At 39.2% G+C, this 15,734-nt stretch overlaps 1 protein-coding gene across 1 annotated transcript; it reads right to left on the bottom strand.

Moving 5' to 3' along the window:
• Positions 1 to 2,090: 2,090 nt before the first annotated feature.
• gnsb (glucosamine (N-acetyl)-6-sulfatase (Sanfilippo disease IIID), b) lies at positions 2,091 to 15,158 on the bottom strand. The gene is made up of 13 exons (XM_085464699.1): positions 14,822 to 15,158; positions 13,416 to 13,475; positions 12,622 to 12,825; positions 12,177 to 12,242; positions 12,002 to 12,100; positions 9,515 to 9,682; positions 8,619 to 8,701; positions 7,313 to 7,431; positions 5,388 to 5,491; positions 5,166 to 5,267; positions 4,982 to 5,092; positions 4,287 to 4,397; positions 2,091 to 4,178 (listed from the first exon to the last, which is right to left on the bottom strand). Exons 1-13 carry the CDS (start codon positions 15,011 to 15,013, stop codon positions 4,023 to 4,025), a joined length of 1,575 nt encoding a protein of 524 aa, XP_085320825.1. The 5' UTR covers positions 15,014 to 15,158; the 3' UTR covers positions 2,091 to 4,022.
• Between the last annotated feature and the right edge of the window lie 576 nt (positions 15,159 to 15,734).

Raw genomic sequence — 15,734 nt, 5'->3', positions numbered from 1 at the left:
CCATTGATATTGATTGAAATAATTTTTATTTTACCTACACCACTCATAATTCGTACAGTGTGCAATGATCATCCCCTCTAGTTTAAGAAAATAAAATAAAACAATATTACTAGACATTAAACAAAAATTAAACACAAACTTGCGACTCCCAATTAGTAGGAAGAAACTGTCTCCCACCATGACCCCGTTGGTAGATCTAGGGTAAAAAACCTCCGTAAAGGAGGGCCCTATGGAATATTTGAGAACTGAAGAAGTAGTTCCCAAATTATAGTCCAACGTATTTACCTCCATCCGGTGTTGCTCCTCCAGAACTTTGAATTTAAGAGGCCTATAATTTTCTGATCAGTAACAGGGGGAAGATATCCCCCGAACTAATCAGCATTTCTCTGAAATTCCTCCAATTTTTTTTTAACTCTCTGCCTCGGGGAAGAAATTTGCTCTCGATGGGAGGTTGAGGCCCGTTTCCACTCTCGACACCTTCTGCTTAGCGCATCGTCCTCCTCAGATGCCGCCGGGATCTGGACATCGTATCCCCTCCTCTGCATCTCCATAGCCGCCTCTCGTACGTTACCGTAGTTTCTGACTCCGTCCTGCCAGTGGATCCGAATGCTCGTGTAGGGAGTTTGGAAGCGCACTCCCGCTTCCTTTAGTATCCGCTTAACTTCTCTGTATTGTTTGCGCTTTTGAACAATATCTGATGCATAGTCATGATCAAAGTAGATCGTCTTGCCATTCACCTGGATTTGCTTCTTTTTCCAAACTTCTCGAAGTATGAGTTCTTTCGTTGTGAATTCCTGGAAATTAATAAGAATCGGACGTGGGAATTCTCCAGGGCGCGGTTTCTGTACAGAGATACGATGGGCCCGCTGGATCTTAAGTTCTAGCCCGGCCGGTATAGGTATCTCGTGCTGTAGCAGCTCCGAGACAAAGTCTTGGACAGATCTCCCCTCGGAGCCTTCCTCCACTCCAACCAGGCGTATATTATTTCTGCGGGATCTTGACTCCAGGTCCACCAGCTTGTTCTGAATAAATTTCTGTGTTTTCAAGCTTTGGAGGAGCGCTTCAATTAACTCCATTGTCACATCTTCTATATTTCCCACTCGATCCTCGGCTTCCCCCACTCTCTTCGACAGAGTTTTTATGTCCTCCTTTATCTTGTCGAGCTTACCGCCCAATTCCCGCTGTAGCGTGTTAATGCCTTCTCTCAGCCTTTCATTATCTTGTTTCATTTCTGATTTCAATGATTCGATGGCTTTTAGTAATTCGCCAGCCGAATCTCTAATTATGCCATCGGGGCTCGTGCAGTCTTGTCCTGTTGCGTTATTGGTATTTATTTTTGCGGCTTTATCATGTCCCCTTGGCATTTTGGCCTCCTTTTGCCTTATTCCTCACCAATTATATTCGTTTTGCTCAATTGAATTGTCTGTTGACGAGTTTTCGGTGTTTTAAATTCCTGATAGGGAGCTACCACCAAGCGCGTCCACTCAATCCGCCATGACACCCGGAAGTCCTCAAAAACTTCAATCCAGAGTCTTTAATTGATTCCTCTTCTATTATGATCTCCAAAGCCACATGCTAACACAACACTACCTGAACTTAAATCTCAAAGGTTAATTATCTTGCTAATGGTGTTCCATCTTCACTGTGCAAAAGAAGGCAACGCATCAGAGATGCTTGACTGAGTTGTATAACTCAAATGTGCATTTAAGGTGTAATGTTAAAGTCTTTTTAAAAAGTCCTCTGCAAAACTAAGACATCTTACTATTCATCAGTGATAAAGGAAACTAACATAAGTAAAGGGAGAATAGCCCCAGGTTTCTTTTCAGCTCTGTAGCCAGGCTAAGAAAAGAATCAGAGCTCAGTTATGCCAAATGTCAATCTTGGTGTAAGCACAGGTAACTCTACCTGACACACCTTTGACGAGCTGATCAAAACACTTTGTCAGGTTTTAGGAATTACCTGATAATCTTGGAGGGGAATTAAAGCTGGCCACCTAGGCCAACTATAAAATGTACACTTTCCCCCCCCCCCCAAGGAAATTGACTTGAACCCACTACAACGTCACATTAAGAAGGAAACCTACAAAAAAGTGCATTTAAATGTTTCATTTAATTTAATCAGTTTCATCACAGTGCAGATTTGTTCACATTTTAAAGGCACATGCACCACATCAGTGCGAACATATGGCTGACAGGATTAAAGTGTTCATCTTAAACATCACTGTGCAAAAGTTCCCTTAATATATTCCTTGCAATAAGAAAACATATGAAAAATATCAGCATGTGTTCCTGCTACCAATTAAAAAAAGGCTCTTAGTAATAAAGAGTTCAGTTTTTTAAAAGCCGAGTTCCTTCTTCAAATCTGAGGCACAATACTGAAAATAAACTGTTATACTGGATACAGGACATGGTGAACATTTCAGACTTTGTTGTCTTTCATTGAAAGGGTTGCAGAGATAGTTATGAGAGTACAAAGATCTTTTATGGAAACTAAGCTTTTGCCACAAAAAAAAAAAAAAAAGCAAAATGAACAAAAACAAAAAAGAATATTGACACAATACATCTCCACATTATACAGTTAGAAGCAGCTTTTGGTTTGGTCAGATTAGCATAACCATGTGTAAACCTACTTACATGCAGTTGCTTAAATTTTCTGTGCTGGCTAACTAATAATTGGTGGTATGTTTATACTGAATGAAAAAAAAAAAGTTAAGTCATATTAATCCCTTCATCCAACTCATGGAAAGCATTTAAATGAAACCCTAGAATGTTAAACCAACTCTTCAAAGACGATGATGATGAGTCACAGTTTCAGTGTAGCAGTAAACCTTTCTCTTAACTGCTCACAATCAAAGTAAGAAGAAGAATCAAACATTTTGTGTTTCCGAGAATGGTGAAATGTTCAGAAGACACTGACTATGCCTGAAAATTGCAGTTTATACACAAACACATGACAGCATGGGGAAAGCAGGTTATCTTAGAGGTGCTTTACGCAAGTATTTTATATGGGAATTTCAGACACTGCTAAGCAGCTAACTCTTTCCCATCTAACGTTTTTCAAATTGAAGACTGGCCACTGAGTCCCTCCAAAACCTGGACTTAGTCCTTGCACTCTGCAGTCTTGGTGAGCCTGGCATAGCAGTAGATGAGCCAGTTCTCCACCAGCTGCCAATTTTGGTAAGGATGTTCCTCCAACTTCCAACAGATCACCAAGAGTGCAGAATAAGGTCTACCATTTCACTGCAGAGACTTGATGGAGAGGTAGAGGAATGCCATAACACTGAGCTTACATGTAGCACCTTTGAAAAACAAAAGTAAACTTACAAGAGAAGCTAGACGAGTGTGGCTCAGAAAGACGGCAGAAATTTTGACTCGTAAAAGGAAAAGTACACTGATAATACACCAACTGTGAACCCTTTTCCAGTACTGATGTTTAATCCAACATTTTGACCGATATCTGATAACGATTGGGTAAGGTTTACTTTGTTGTCTTTTTTCTTGCTTTTATCGACATCATATAAAAAAAAAAATTGACAAGTCTTTTAGATTTTTAAATGTTTGAACATTTAGTGCAAATGCGTGCACACGCTGATAACAATCAACAAGGTCGATACTGGCTGATATCAGTGTTTACCAGATATGTCAATCCATCTCTATTTACTGGTAGATAGTACGAAATGTTGATTGCGTTATCATTGCACGCAGGCAAGCTGTCTTCCCCCAAATACAGGCTAAGCTAACCAAACTTCTAGTGGTGGCTTCATATATATCTGTATATATAAACAAGTTGCATAATTTGTGTCCCTGTCATCAAAAGAGCAAATTTCCAAAGAAAGTAATGACTCTGGGCCCCTGAAACTGACACAGTTAAGTGGAATACAGCCACCAGTCACTTTATTTGTCAACCATGTTTTTTTTTTCCTGTCAGAATCTCATCTCATATATGTAAAAATTTGGACAGACTGATCCCACCCTCCTTTCAGACTTTGGTGTGGTCATCGTTTGGCAGCTTCTTTGGCGGTCTTATTTTTGCTTGTAATCCCGGCAGCTGTCACTCACGCAGGACTGGAGCTTTATGAGCCGCTGGTTCATGATCTGCAGGATGGAGGGATCCACCTTCTTCACGATGTTCTCCAGCTGATGCGGGTCCGACGTCAGGTTATAGACTTCTACATACGACTTGGGGGGTAAAAAAAACAAAACAAAAACACTGAGAAGCTTCACATCTACTTTCACTAAAATGTGTCCAAAAAACAAAACCCCCACACAAAAAAGTCCCGGGAGTACCTCACTGTCTGCAAATTCACAGTACTGCATGTTCATTTTGCTGTCCAGAGTTCTGACACAGGCGTACGTGTTGTTGTAGGCGTCTTCACAAACACAGTCTGGGAAACATTGCTAAAGACAGTGAAAAATGTTACAGTGAAGGTTTCTTGGGAACAGAGCAACAAACTTTCAGAATCGGCAGGAGCAATATGTTTTGTGGCAACATGAACCCTATTTTTAGGCTTTAGTCCACAGTTGTTTCCAATTAGGAAAATTGCCATCTATTCTGAATTTGCTATTAAAAGGCACTTATTGGAAATTTCCTTACAAATTTGCACCATTAACTCAAGCCATTAATAGAATCTGAACAATTAACTGACTTCAGTTACTGTGTACTGACATCATGAAGCTCAATAGAGCCAGGCTATAGTTTAGTTTCTATTATAAGTCAAGTAGTGAGTAGCATCCAGTCTTCCCTCAGTGCATTATCAAAAAAGCAAAGAGGAAAACAGTGGAAAGGCTGAGAAAATACTTCTACTGTATTCAGCTCCCTTTTTTGGTATCATAATACTTTGACACTGAAGAGAAAAAAGGAATTATTTTAAATAACTTTTTTTCCCCCTTTTTCAATCAGAGATTATAATATTACTGGAAACTGGAAGCATGTTACATTCAGTGGTGACCAGAATAGGAAGCCTGCTTTTGTAGGTACTCACAGATACTCCTGGACCTAATTTAGGGCAAGTAGGGTCTGACGTTGGCTGTCCTTCTCCAGTGTACTCAACAAGGAAGTATGGTCGTGCAGTGCCATTACGCAATGAAGGAGCCTAAGATAAAATTTGGGTTAAGATTTAGCATGAGGGAAAAATAAGTGAGAGTCAATGTAAAGAAGCAGCTGACCATCTGAGCGAGGAAAGACTGCCCGTCCACATTCACAGACGACAGATTGACTCCAGCTATGTCCAGTATGGTGGGAGCCAGGTCTATATTCAGTACTGGAGCCTGGAAGAAAAAAAGACATGAGGGGGAAAAAAAAAAGGTAAAAAACAAAAAACAGTTCCAGAGACATTAATATGCTTTTAAGCAGCTGGAGTGTGTGTTTTAGTGGAGTATTGTTCTGACCTGCAGCACCTGCTTGGCTTTTATGCCAGGACCGCGGACCATTAGCGGAATCCTGATGTCAAATTCATAGAGCTGCCTCTTATCAATGGGCAGCGAGAACTGACCTGGAACAGCAAGTACAGCTGATTACACCTAGATCTAATCAATCACTAGGCAGCAACTCAAGGCATCAGAATGAGGATGAAAGGTGATTTCTGTGACTTTGAGCATGGTTGTTGGTGACAGATGGACTGGTCTGAGTATTTGAGATACTGCTGATCTACACGAAGCTCAATCATCTCAAACTGGTTTACAGACAATGGGTTCAGTGTATTCAGATGCCCTCCATTCGCCACATAATTGAGTGCCTTTGGGATGTGGTGGAATAGAGGATTTGCATTGTGAATGAAAATCTGCAGCAATTGTATGATACAATCGTGTCAGTATGGAGCAAACTGTGAGAAATGTTTCCAGCATCTCGTTGAATCTAGGCCATAAATAATTAGGGCAGTACTGCAGTTAAAAGGGGTTTCAATGCAAAGAAAGGTGTACACAGTAAACTGGCAGGTGACTGTGCAAATACCTATAAGCTCTCAGGTCAGACTGGGGAACACAAATGTAACCTGTAACAAACAATTTACCCGCTATTGCTTTTAAAACAACATCAGATGGTTTAAAATAATTATTTCATTCAGTTGGGTGATTATTTGTTGCTGTCATTACTGTTTATTTACAGGTTTTTGTAGTTTTTGCACATTTTTATTACTGAACTAATCCCATACAGACAGGTCAGTCATTGGTCAATATGGGTTTATTATATTTATCATTCATATAAGACAAACCAATCTGAAGATTTTTTCTTTTTTAAACATAAAAAGATACAGAAATGTTGCAATTACATATGTTCAGCAGAGTGCCTCAGATTCTGTTTTTTTTGGGTTTTTTTAACACAAATCTCTCAGCATTATTAGAAGCGCATGTACATGACAATGATCTGGAGTCGGATGGTGTCTTTACAGTAAGAGATTTATTTTTCCTGTACTGGCTTCTCTTTATTGACTCCCCGTTATATCCAGACTCAATTTTAAAATCCTTCTCCTCACATACAAGATGTTGAATAATCAGGGCCCATCTTAAAGACCTCATAGTACCATATCACCTCAATAGAGCACTTCACTCTCAGACTGCTGGTTTTCGTGGTTCCTATCATTTTTTTTTTTAAAGTAGAACGGAGACAGAGCCTCAGTTTTCGTGCCTCTCTCCAGTGGAATCAGCTCCCACCTTGGATTTAGGAAACACACACCCTCTTTAAGAGGGAGAGGGACTTTTGATAAAGCATTTAGTTAGGGATGGATCAGTTGACCTGAATTTTCCCTCATTTCTTCTTAACTCACTATATTTTAATACATCACTCTGCACTTAGTCATCAATTACTATTAATCTCTGGTTTACTTCCACAGTGTGTCTTTTATCCCTGTCTCACTCCCCTTACCCCCAACTGGTTGTGGTAGATGGATGCCCCTCCCTAAGCCTGGTTCTGCCTGAAGTTTTTTCCTGAGTTCTTCCTTTGCCAACATTGCCAACAGGGTGTTGTTCTTTTGTTCTGGTTTTCTCTGTATTATTGTAGGACCTTCACCCAGCAATCACTTTGAAGTGACTGCTGTTGTAATTTGGGGCTATATCAATAGACTGAATTGAATTAAATTGAATTATTTTCTATTACCCATGGTATTTCTTGAAGAAAACAAACCATAAAAAAGGACCTAAAAGTAACTTAAAATGTTTTGGTGACTTGCATTTATGCAATGCAGCCAGGGGGCTAAAAATTAAAAATTAAACTGTCTTCTGTAACCCAGCAGTATAAATCCAGCTCAAGATGACACAGACAGAAGGTACAGAGCATGAACTAATCGAAGATTAAATGGAGGAGTTTATCAAAAACAGACCTGTGTGGTAGCCGTTATCTGAAGTGTAGAAGATGTAGGTGTTGTTTAGCTCCTTTATACTGTCAAGTTTCTTCACTAGCTTCTCCACCATGTCATCCACAGATAACAGGGTCTGCCACCTGCCAGAGACATCAGAAGTTTTTGGATGTACATGCTAGGTGGAGAAATATTTGGATGTTGATATGATTTTCATAATTTTGGATCTATACACAAACAAAATGGATTTTAAAGAAATCAATAAAGATGCAGTTAAAGTGCAGACATAGGCTTTAATATGTCAGACTGAACACAAATACTGATTTTACCACTGAGGAACTGCAGATAACTGCAATTACTCCTATGATTCAGGGATTTTGTTTTCTAAATTGTTTAGACTGGTTTAATATCTCCAGTTGTTTGCAAGTGTGGAATTTTGCTTTCCTGAACCCATTGGAACAAATTTTATTCATAACTTTTAGTCATTTGCAATTTTTTTTCAAGCAATTAAAATTAATTGTTTATTTGTTATGTAATTTCAGACCAAAAAGGACCAAACAATGAGTACCCATTCTAATTTCTTCTATTTTACTTCAGTTTCAAGAAAGGCTTTGTCCTTCCTAAGTCAATTTCTAATATTTCTTATCTATGGGGAAAAAAAAAAAAAAAAAAAAAAAAAAAAAAAAAGCTCTGGTGTTGACCTCAACAACCCCAATGAAGACAAATAGGGAGGATGATCACAGGATCCTTTCCATATTTTTAAAAATACAATACCATAAAATTCAAAAGCATCATGCAGAAAACTCTGAGGTAGTTGAATAAATAATTGATTAAAAAAAAAAAAAAAAAAAAAAAAAAAAAAACTTTGTAAATCAGAGGATGCAGCAAAGAGTGATTTCCAGAATTCTAACAGCTAAAATATATTAATGCTTTATCCCTGCTGGCTCATGAGGTTAAAACTACAATTCGATTCAATTCTGTGTCAAATTACAACAACGCTTGCCTCAAGGTGCTTTATATTGTAAGGTACAGACTCTACAATAATGCAAAGGAAACAGAGAGAAAACCCTAACAATCAGATGATCCTCTATGAACAAGCACTTTGGCAACAGTGGAAAGGAAAAACTCCCTTTTAACAGGAAGAAACCTCTGGCAGAACAAGGCTGCGGTGAGGGGAGGAGGAAGACAGAAGAAAATAAACAAAAACAAAACTAGTTTTACCAATTTTTTTTTACATTTTCTTGTTTGACAGTGGTGACACTATTCTGACTTTGTCTTCTACGAACTATGCGCTTTCATGCAAAAAGAGACGTACGCTTAACAATTGTACCTTTTCCTGTATGCATTATCCAGGAAAGTGATTGAGCTGTTTGGCATCGGATTAGGAGGTTGGCGCAGCAGCCAGTGTTTATCCTAAAGCATTCACAAAAATAAAAGATTCATTAGAAACAAAATTAAAAACCACCATCATCATCAACTTTATTTATAAAGCACTTTAAAACAACCACAGCTGACACAAAGTGCTGTACATTGGAACTGTAAAATAAAATTACATGAGATATAAATAAAACACAAATAAAAGAAGAGTGAAATCATTAATTAAATAACTACTGCATTAAAAAAGAAACTAAGTCTCACTGAGGTTAAAAGCCAAGGAATAAAAGTGGGTTTTAAGACGTGATTTAAAAGTGGACAGTGAAGGGGCCTCTCTAACATGCATGGGCAAATTATTCCATAATTTTGGAGCCACAATAGAGAAGGCCCCGTCCCCTCTGAGCTTCCTCCTGGATCTCGGTACCTCCAGGAGCAGCTGGTCAGCTGATCTGAGAGACCGACAGGGTATGTGGGGATGAAGAAGCTCAGAGAGGTAAGGCGGGGCAAGACTGTGAAGGCATTTAAAAACAAACATAAGAATTTTAAAATTAACTCTAAAAGACACAGGCAGCCAGTGCAGAGAGGCTAGCACGGGGGTTATATGCTCTCTTTTTCGAGTTCCTGTTAGGAGTCGTGCAGCCGCATTTTGAACCAGCTGCAGACGTGAGAGCAACGACTGACTGACCCCCACATAAAGTGAGTTACAGTAGTCCAGGCGGGAAGAAATAAAAGCATGGATCACTGTTTCAAGGTGCTGCCTCGAAAGAAAAGATTTTACTCTTGCCAGTCGCCTTAAATGATTAAAACTGGACTTCACCAGACACATAGCATAACATTCTTGAAAAGGCATACCTTCCCTGGCTTGTTAAAGCTGCCATCTCGAGGGGCCTGGACATCCTTGAACTCTTTCTGGTACTGAGGCGCTGCAGTCCAGGGGGAGTGACAAGCTGGAGGGGACAGCATCAGGAAGAACGGATGTTGAGGGCTCCTGTCATCCAGGAAGTGAAGAGACCGGTTCAGCTGGATTGACAAACAGGCACAGACTTATTACATGACTGCTGCAAAACTTACATTTCTTTAAAAGCTTAGCTTAGGCAAAAACAAGCAGACTTGTAAAGAAATGAACACCAACTGTATAAATGTATGATGTAAGCTACAAAAGTGCCATCTGAAAGTCATTATCACCCAGGGATGTAAAAATACAGTTGGTCAAAAGCCACAGTGGACCGTTCTAGGCTGTTACTCTCTTTTTCCCCAATTTGAAATGTAATTTTGATTTTAGTTTTTGGTTTTTGCCATCTAAGTTTAAGATTTATAGATCAGTTAGTATGAGAGCCCATATATACACATAAACTACTGCTTTCTTTGGCCAGTGGGACAGCAGCTGCACAACAGAACCAACTTCGAGTCAAAATGAAAGTGAAATATTAACCAGCAAGGGTTTGCAAAAATTCAAATGACTCTAAGGGTGCAAATTACTTATTTTGTTAACCATATAAAATATGGACAAACTGTAAAATTCAAGGATAACAGTCAATTTCAATGACATCTTTTCCTGTTAATTAAGTTTCATTTACGTTTTCCCTTTTGTGTCATAAAAGAAAACTGTTTTCAAGACTTCCATCTCATCATCTTTAAACAGAAGCACAAAACTGATGTAACACATCAACAAAAGCTGAATGTCAAATATCACTCACATGTCAGCTTACTAGCCAGTGGGGCAGCGGTGGTTAGCAAGGCTAAAAAAATGCTCCCTCCCTGTTTTACAGAATAGAATTTTATAAAGAAAAAAAAAGACACCAAGCCTATCTATGTGGGAGTATTTTTATAATAAGAGCTATTTATGTTCGGTCACAGACATGAAACTTGATTGGAAAACAGAAGTTCTCATGCTGAATCTCAGCTTTTCCCTGTTGTGTGGATGAATGTGTCAGCAAATCACTGACATTTCGAACCTGCCTTGATGGCTTACAGACATTAAAACTAGGACTACTATCATCTTTCTTCATGAAATGAAGCCACACCTTGGACCAATTCTTTCTCTCCACCGTTATTCTTTGTTGCAAGCAATCATGACAACAGCACACGTGACAAAGATCATTCAGCTCTCATAAACTAAATCTAGAGTAAGATAAACAAATTCTTTGAGTCACCTGATAAGCAGCAAGTGCGTGAAATTTAAACCTTAAATATAAACACAAAGAAACCAAACATTTTCACCAAAACTTGAATGTAATGTAATGCGTCCCACAGAAACTAAATAGCCCTTTCTAATATTAGCTTCTTTCTTGCAACCCTTTTATCGCCAGCTACTGCATTAGCTGATGATTAACCTGTCACAATGCTGACTGGCAGAAAAACACCACATTTTATGTTTCTATGCCAGCAGCTGACTGACTGCAGAGGTGAACAACCATACCCTCTTTTGTAAATTCACCCTCAAATGTCCCAAAACACACAATATTTCCCACATACTGTTACTGCCACATTTCCACAGTGTGGCAGTAATAAATAGAAAGCATATCCACGTGCATGCACAAGCATGTGTGTTCACCATATAATAAATAAAATAAAAAAAAAACCCACACAGGCACCAGCCACCAATGACTTCAACAAACCGCACAGAGGCATACCTGCTCATTTTTGCAAAGTATCAGTAATAAAATATTAGAATTTCAGCCACCAAAACGTCTTGGATAGTCTTTACCAGACAGCAGTTCATATTATTTTCAGATAATTTAATTAAAAATGAGGTCCAGTTTAGTGACATGAATCAGTATATGTGAAGCTGAGCTGATGGCTGGCAGCTATAGCCAACAAGTTGTTAAAGCAACCATGACCCTACTGCCAATACTTAGAAGTTCCACCAAAATTCACCACCATATAATTGTTGTAAAGTAGGGAGCTATCCACACTTCCTTAAACTATTCCATAAGTACATTATGACACTAATTAAAATGCAATCAGCTTCATGTTCAGCACAGCAAAGCCAGCTGAAGTATGAGGCAACAGATTCAATTCAATTCAATTTTATTTATATAGCGCCAAATCACAACAAAAGTCGCCTCAAGGCGAGATCAAGGCAGATCTCAGTCTGCTCCATGTCCTCCAGCTCAAAGATAATCTCTGGACAAAACAAGGTCTCCAATGACAAGAGACTCAAGACGGCTGAATGATATCAAGTAATATCACACATGATGTCAAGGACAGCACCTAGCTGGAAAGCATTGAATGCTCAAAATAAGAGTCAGGTAAATCAACCACCAAAGATAAATGAACCACATAAACCACGTAATGAACTCCCTCCACTTCAAATCTGAGGGTCTGATTACTACTCACTATGAGGTCTGTGAGGTAGTCGTCCTCGTAACTGTCACCGTGCTTTTCTTCTTTCCCATTGACTGACAGAGTGTAGTTGTAGTACTGAGAGTTTCCCACCTGTAAGTGCAGCAAAAGGTGTCATGACAGAAGTACTTAGGAGAAATTGTGCATGTACATGTTACTTGTGACTCACCAGTGCATGCCACTGGTCCCAGCCAGGTGGAATATGGCCAACACTTCCTGCTGCTTTGCTACCATACTGAAAGTAGAAGGTACAGTTAGCTCAGTCGGCTTCAAGAGAAATGATGTAACAAGCATCTTCAGGGCTTCATACTGACAGTCCTGCAGAATACTGTTTTGTAATGAGTCAGCGATCACTGCTGAGTCACCTTGTGGGACGTGTGTATCTCCATTAGCTGTATCTGCTGACTGTGATATGTCACAGTCTCTGCCAAATACGTGAGTGAATAAAATGAAAACACAACACAAACACTGTTGGGCTCCCAACAATATTTCAACATTTAGAACAGAAAAAATCAGTCATAAGCACGGTGTATTCATTGTACTGCCTGTGTGTTTTGAAGTTTGGAAGCATTTGGACGTGTATAATGCTTATAAAAGTATATACATGTACAAACCTGGTTAAGATATTTCCCAGAAAAGAATGTCTGGTATTTCAGTTTGTTGAGGTAGGTGGGGAAGGCCTCTGCCTCGGGGCCTTTCTGCCACTGAAGGCTGGAGCAGTTCCCGTTGAGGGAGTTGTTTCTCACCTCGTGATTGTGAGGGTATCGACCTGTCAAAATACTGCTCCTGCTGGGGCAGCACAGTGGCGTGACTGTGAACTTCGCAGGAGGAAGAAGTGAGAACAGGGAGAAAGGGGGAGGGAGAGAAGCGTGACAGCAGAAAGGAGGATATGAGACTCATTTATTGTGTAATCACTGGTGCAAACAGTGCTTCAAGAACATTTGAGTTTTGCTTTCATACACACATCTTGTGCCATATCTTTGATTATTGTCTTGCAATGTATGTGGTTTTGCAGATTTGATGTATCTGATTCATTATTATCATAATATCTTCGTTACCATGGGCAACATATCAGAATATTATATATTGTATTTGTCTGTGATTCCCACCAATTGCTCTGACACTTCAAGAAAAGAATTTTTCTTTCTTAGTCAAACTGCTCACATCTGAAAAATGACAGGATTCCCCAAGTAGACACTTGTAAAAGGAAGTCATAATAAGTACGTTTGGGAACCAGTGGTTTAATTTTCACCAACATATATTGTTTCATAAACTTGTAATGTGATTTATTGTGTGACACTTCAATCTACAAGTAATTACAACTGTCGGAAAATATAACGTAATAAAATAAATGTCTCCCTGTGAAATGTAGTCTAGTAAAAGTATATGTACTGCATAAGATACTCACAGAATTCACAAATGTTGCTCCTTCGTCTCCTATATAGGCTTTTGCCTTCTTCATTGGTGTCTGTGCAATAGAAACAGACAAAGTGACTCACACCATAATGACAGTACTGGAGAAGTAATAGATGCTACAAGCACAAACTCAAAACATTATGACAGTATTAGCTATTGTCGAAACATCTACTAGAAAGGCACATAAAGTAATCTCTTTTAGCTAAACACTTGATCAGCTGACCATTTTTCTGTGAATGGATCTTTGTGGATTATTCAAATATCTGGTGGTTCCAAACATCTGGTAAAGAATTTCACAGGACCTAATAAGAACAGGTACCAGCTTTTGAAAATACATTAAGTGCATTCCAGATTTCTCCTTTTTTTTAAAAAAAAAAAATGCTTTCAATTCTGAGCAAAATATTGCAAACATAAATGTGCTTATACTGGAGAGACCTTTAAGGTTGCACGTCACTTATAAGCAAAAATACACACAGGAACAGATGTAGGACTTGAAACAGGAATAGAGTTAACTGAGCAATTGTTTCAGAACCCATCTGCTTTCCAAGCATGTTAGAAGCTGAACTTAACATTTAGGTTAAAAACACTTGTCGTAACTTCCAGAGTTTCAAATAGATTAATTCCAAAACCAAGTAGGTCCTAACAAAATTTCATAAAAAAAAATGCTATTATTTCATGTAGAAAACATCCGCATGTTGTGTAGAATAGATATCAACTGAAGGTCCTAGGCCCTCGGGCCTGGCTGTAGTTTCGTGTAATACAAACTTGTACCACAAGATACTGTAGCCATAATTTAACGCTGCAACTCATAAAAACACGTTGTTTTTTCCAATGACGCCTGACAAATGAAAAAAAAAAAAAAGTATGAAGAGCGTGGGTGGCACACTCGTGCACTGTCGCCTCACACCAGCCCAGCAAGCACCTTTGATGAAACTTTTAGTTAACACATATGTACAAACTAATCACAAAAATGACCTTTAAGTTCAGTCTCAGATCAATACTGTGACCGCACATTTGTATCTTTAATAAATTCGCATATATTGCATTTTTAATTGTTAGTTTTATTTGCTCAATTTTATTATTTTTTATATATCCAGCCTGTCTTTCTCAAAAGTCATAAACTTCCCACAATTCTTGTAATTCTTTCATCATCTGACAGTTCAGCTATTCAACTAACTGATTAACAGGTTCAAAGCACCGAGGAGGTTAAATCTGAGAGCTAGCCCGCAAAACAGAAAGAAAATAGAGCGTGTGTTTGTCTAAACTCAGTATCAGGTGACCATAAACAGGACGTTTCAAACAGTATGAGCACTGCATGACCTCACTACAGAAACTGTCAAGTCTCTGAGGAACCGACACGAATGACAGGCTGTATATTTCTAGAGTGAATTCACTCACCATCCCACCTATCTGAACATCCTGGTCGTCGACAAGCACGAGGATAATGTTGCTCGGTTTGTCGCTTTCTGCACACCTGACGCCGCAGGTGAGCAGCGCAGACAGCAGCGTGACCAGGGACAAGGCAGCGGAGTGTCCGCCTCCTCTCTGTGGGCTTCTGGTCGCACCAGCTCTGATCCTCAGGTCTGCCATTGAGACACCACAGCGCCGGGCCTGGTGCTACACGAAGCCACCGCTGCCGTTCAGCAGCTTTGCTTTCCTGCACAGGGGAGGCTTGCTGGAAAATGAGCGTGATCCGGCTGGACCGGACACACTGGTAGTTTTAAAGTTTGAGGAAGTGGATTAAGAGTCTGCGATCATATGATCACACTGAGTGGGAGGAGAGAGGACTGAGAACACCGTGTACAGCACGGCTTCAGAGTGCTTTTATTACTTTAGTTTGCATTTATTTAAGTTTAATAGTGACATTAAGTCACCAAGCATAACAAAACCAATCCTGAAATATTACGAGATAAAATATCCTTTACTAATCCCGCATCTTGAAAATATTTTGATGCTAACATGTTTGCACCGTTAAGCTATTTAAGTATTAAGGATTTCTATTCAAAAATCTAAATTATTTTTATTATCTTTGCCATGGCAGGGACGCCATCTCCCTTAAACAAAACAGCAGAGTGATCCATGTTTAGCAGACATAACAACAGGATGAGGATCCAGGTGTGCAACTGGCCTCCCTCCTGAACTTTTTTAGGTGGATTATGAAACTAAAACATACAACAAAGACAGTCCAGAAATATGAATAAAATGAGTGCTATGCTTTCAGAACTAACAGCTAACAGTTGTAACAACTAACCTAAACCTAAACACTGGTATTCGTATCTATGTGCAAAATCACGCTGTCACATTAAAATCC

The sequence above is a fragment of the Copadichromis virginalis genome, linkage group LG7 (assembly GCF_057382275.1).
Source record: "Copadichromis virginalis isolate Kocher_CV1m ecotype Utaka linkage group LG7, C_Virginalis_male_GT1.1, whole genome shotgun sequence".
Taxonomy (NCBI): domain Eukaryota; kingdom Metazoa; phylum Chordata; class Actinopteri; order Cichliformes; family Cichlidae; genus Copadichromis; species Copadichromis virginalis.
Note: the sequence above shows the minus strand (reverse complement) of the source record. Positions and strands in the feature narration are given on the sequence as shown.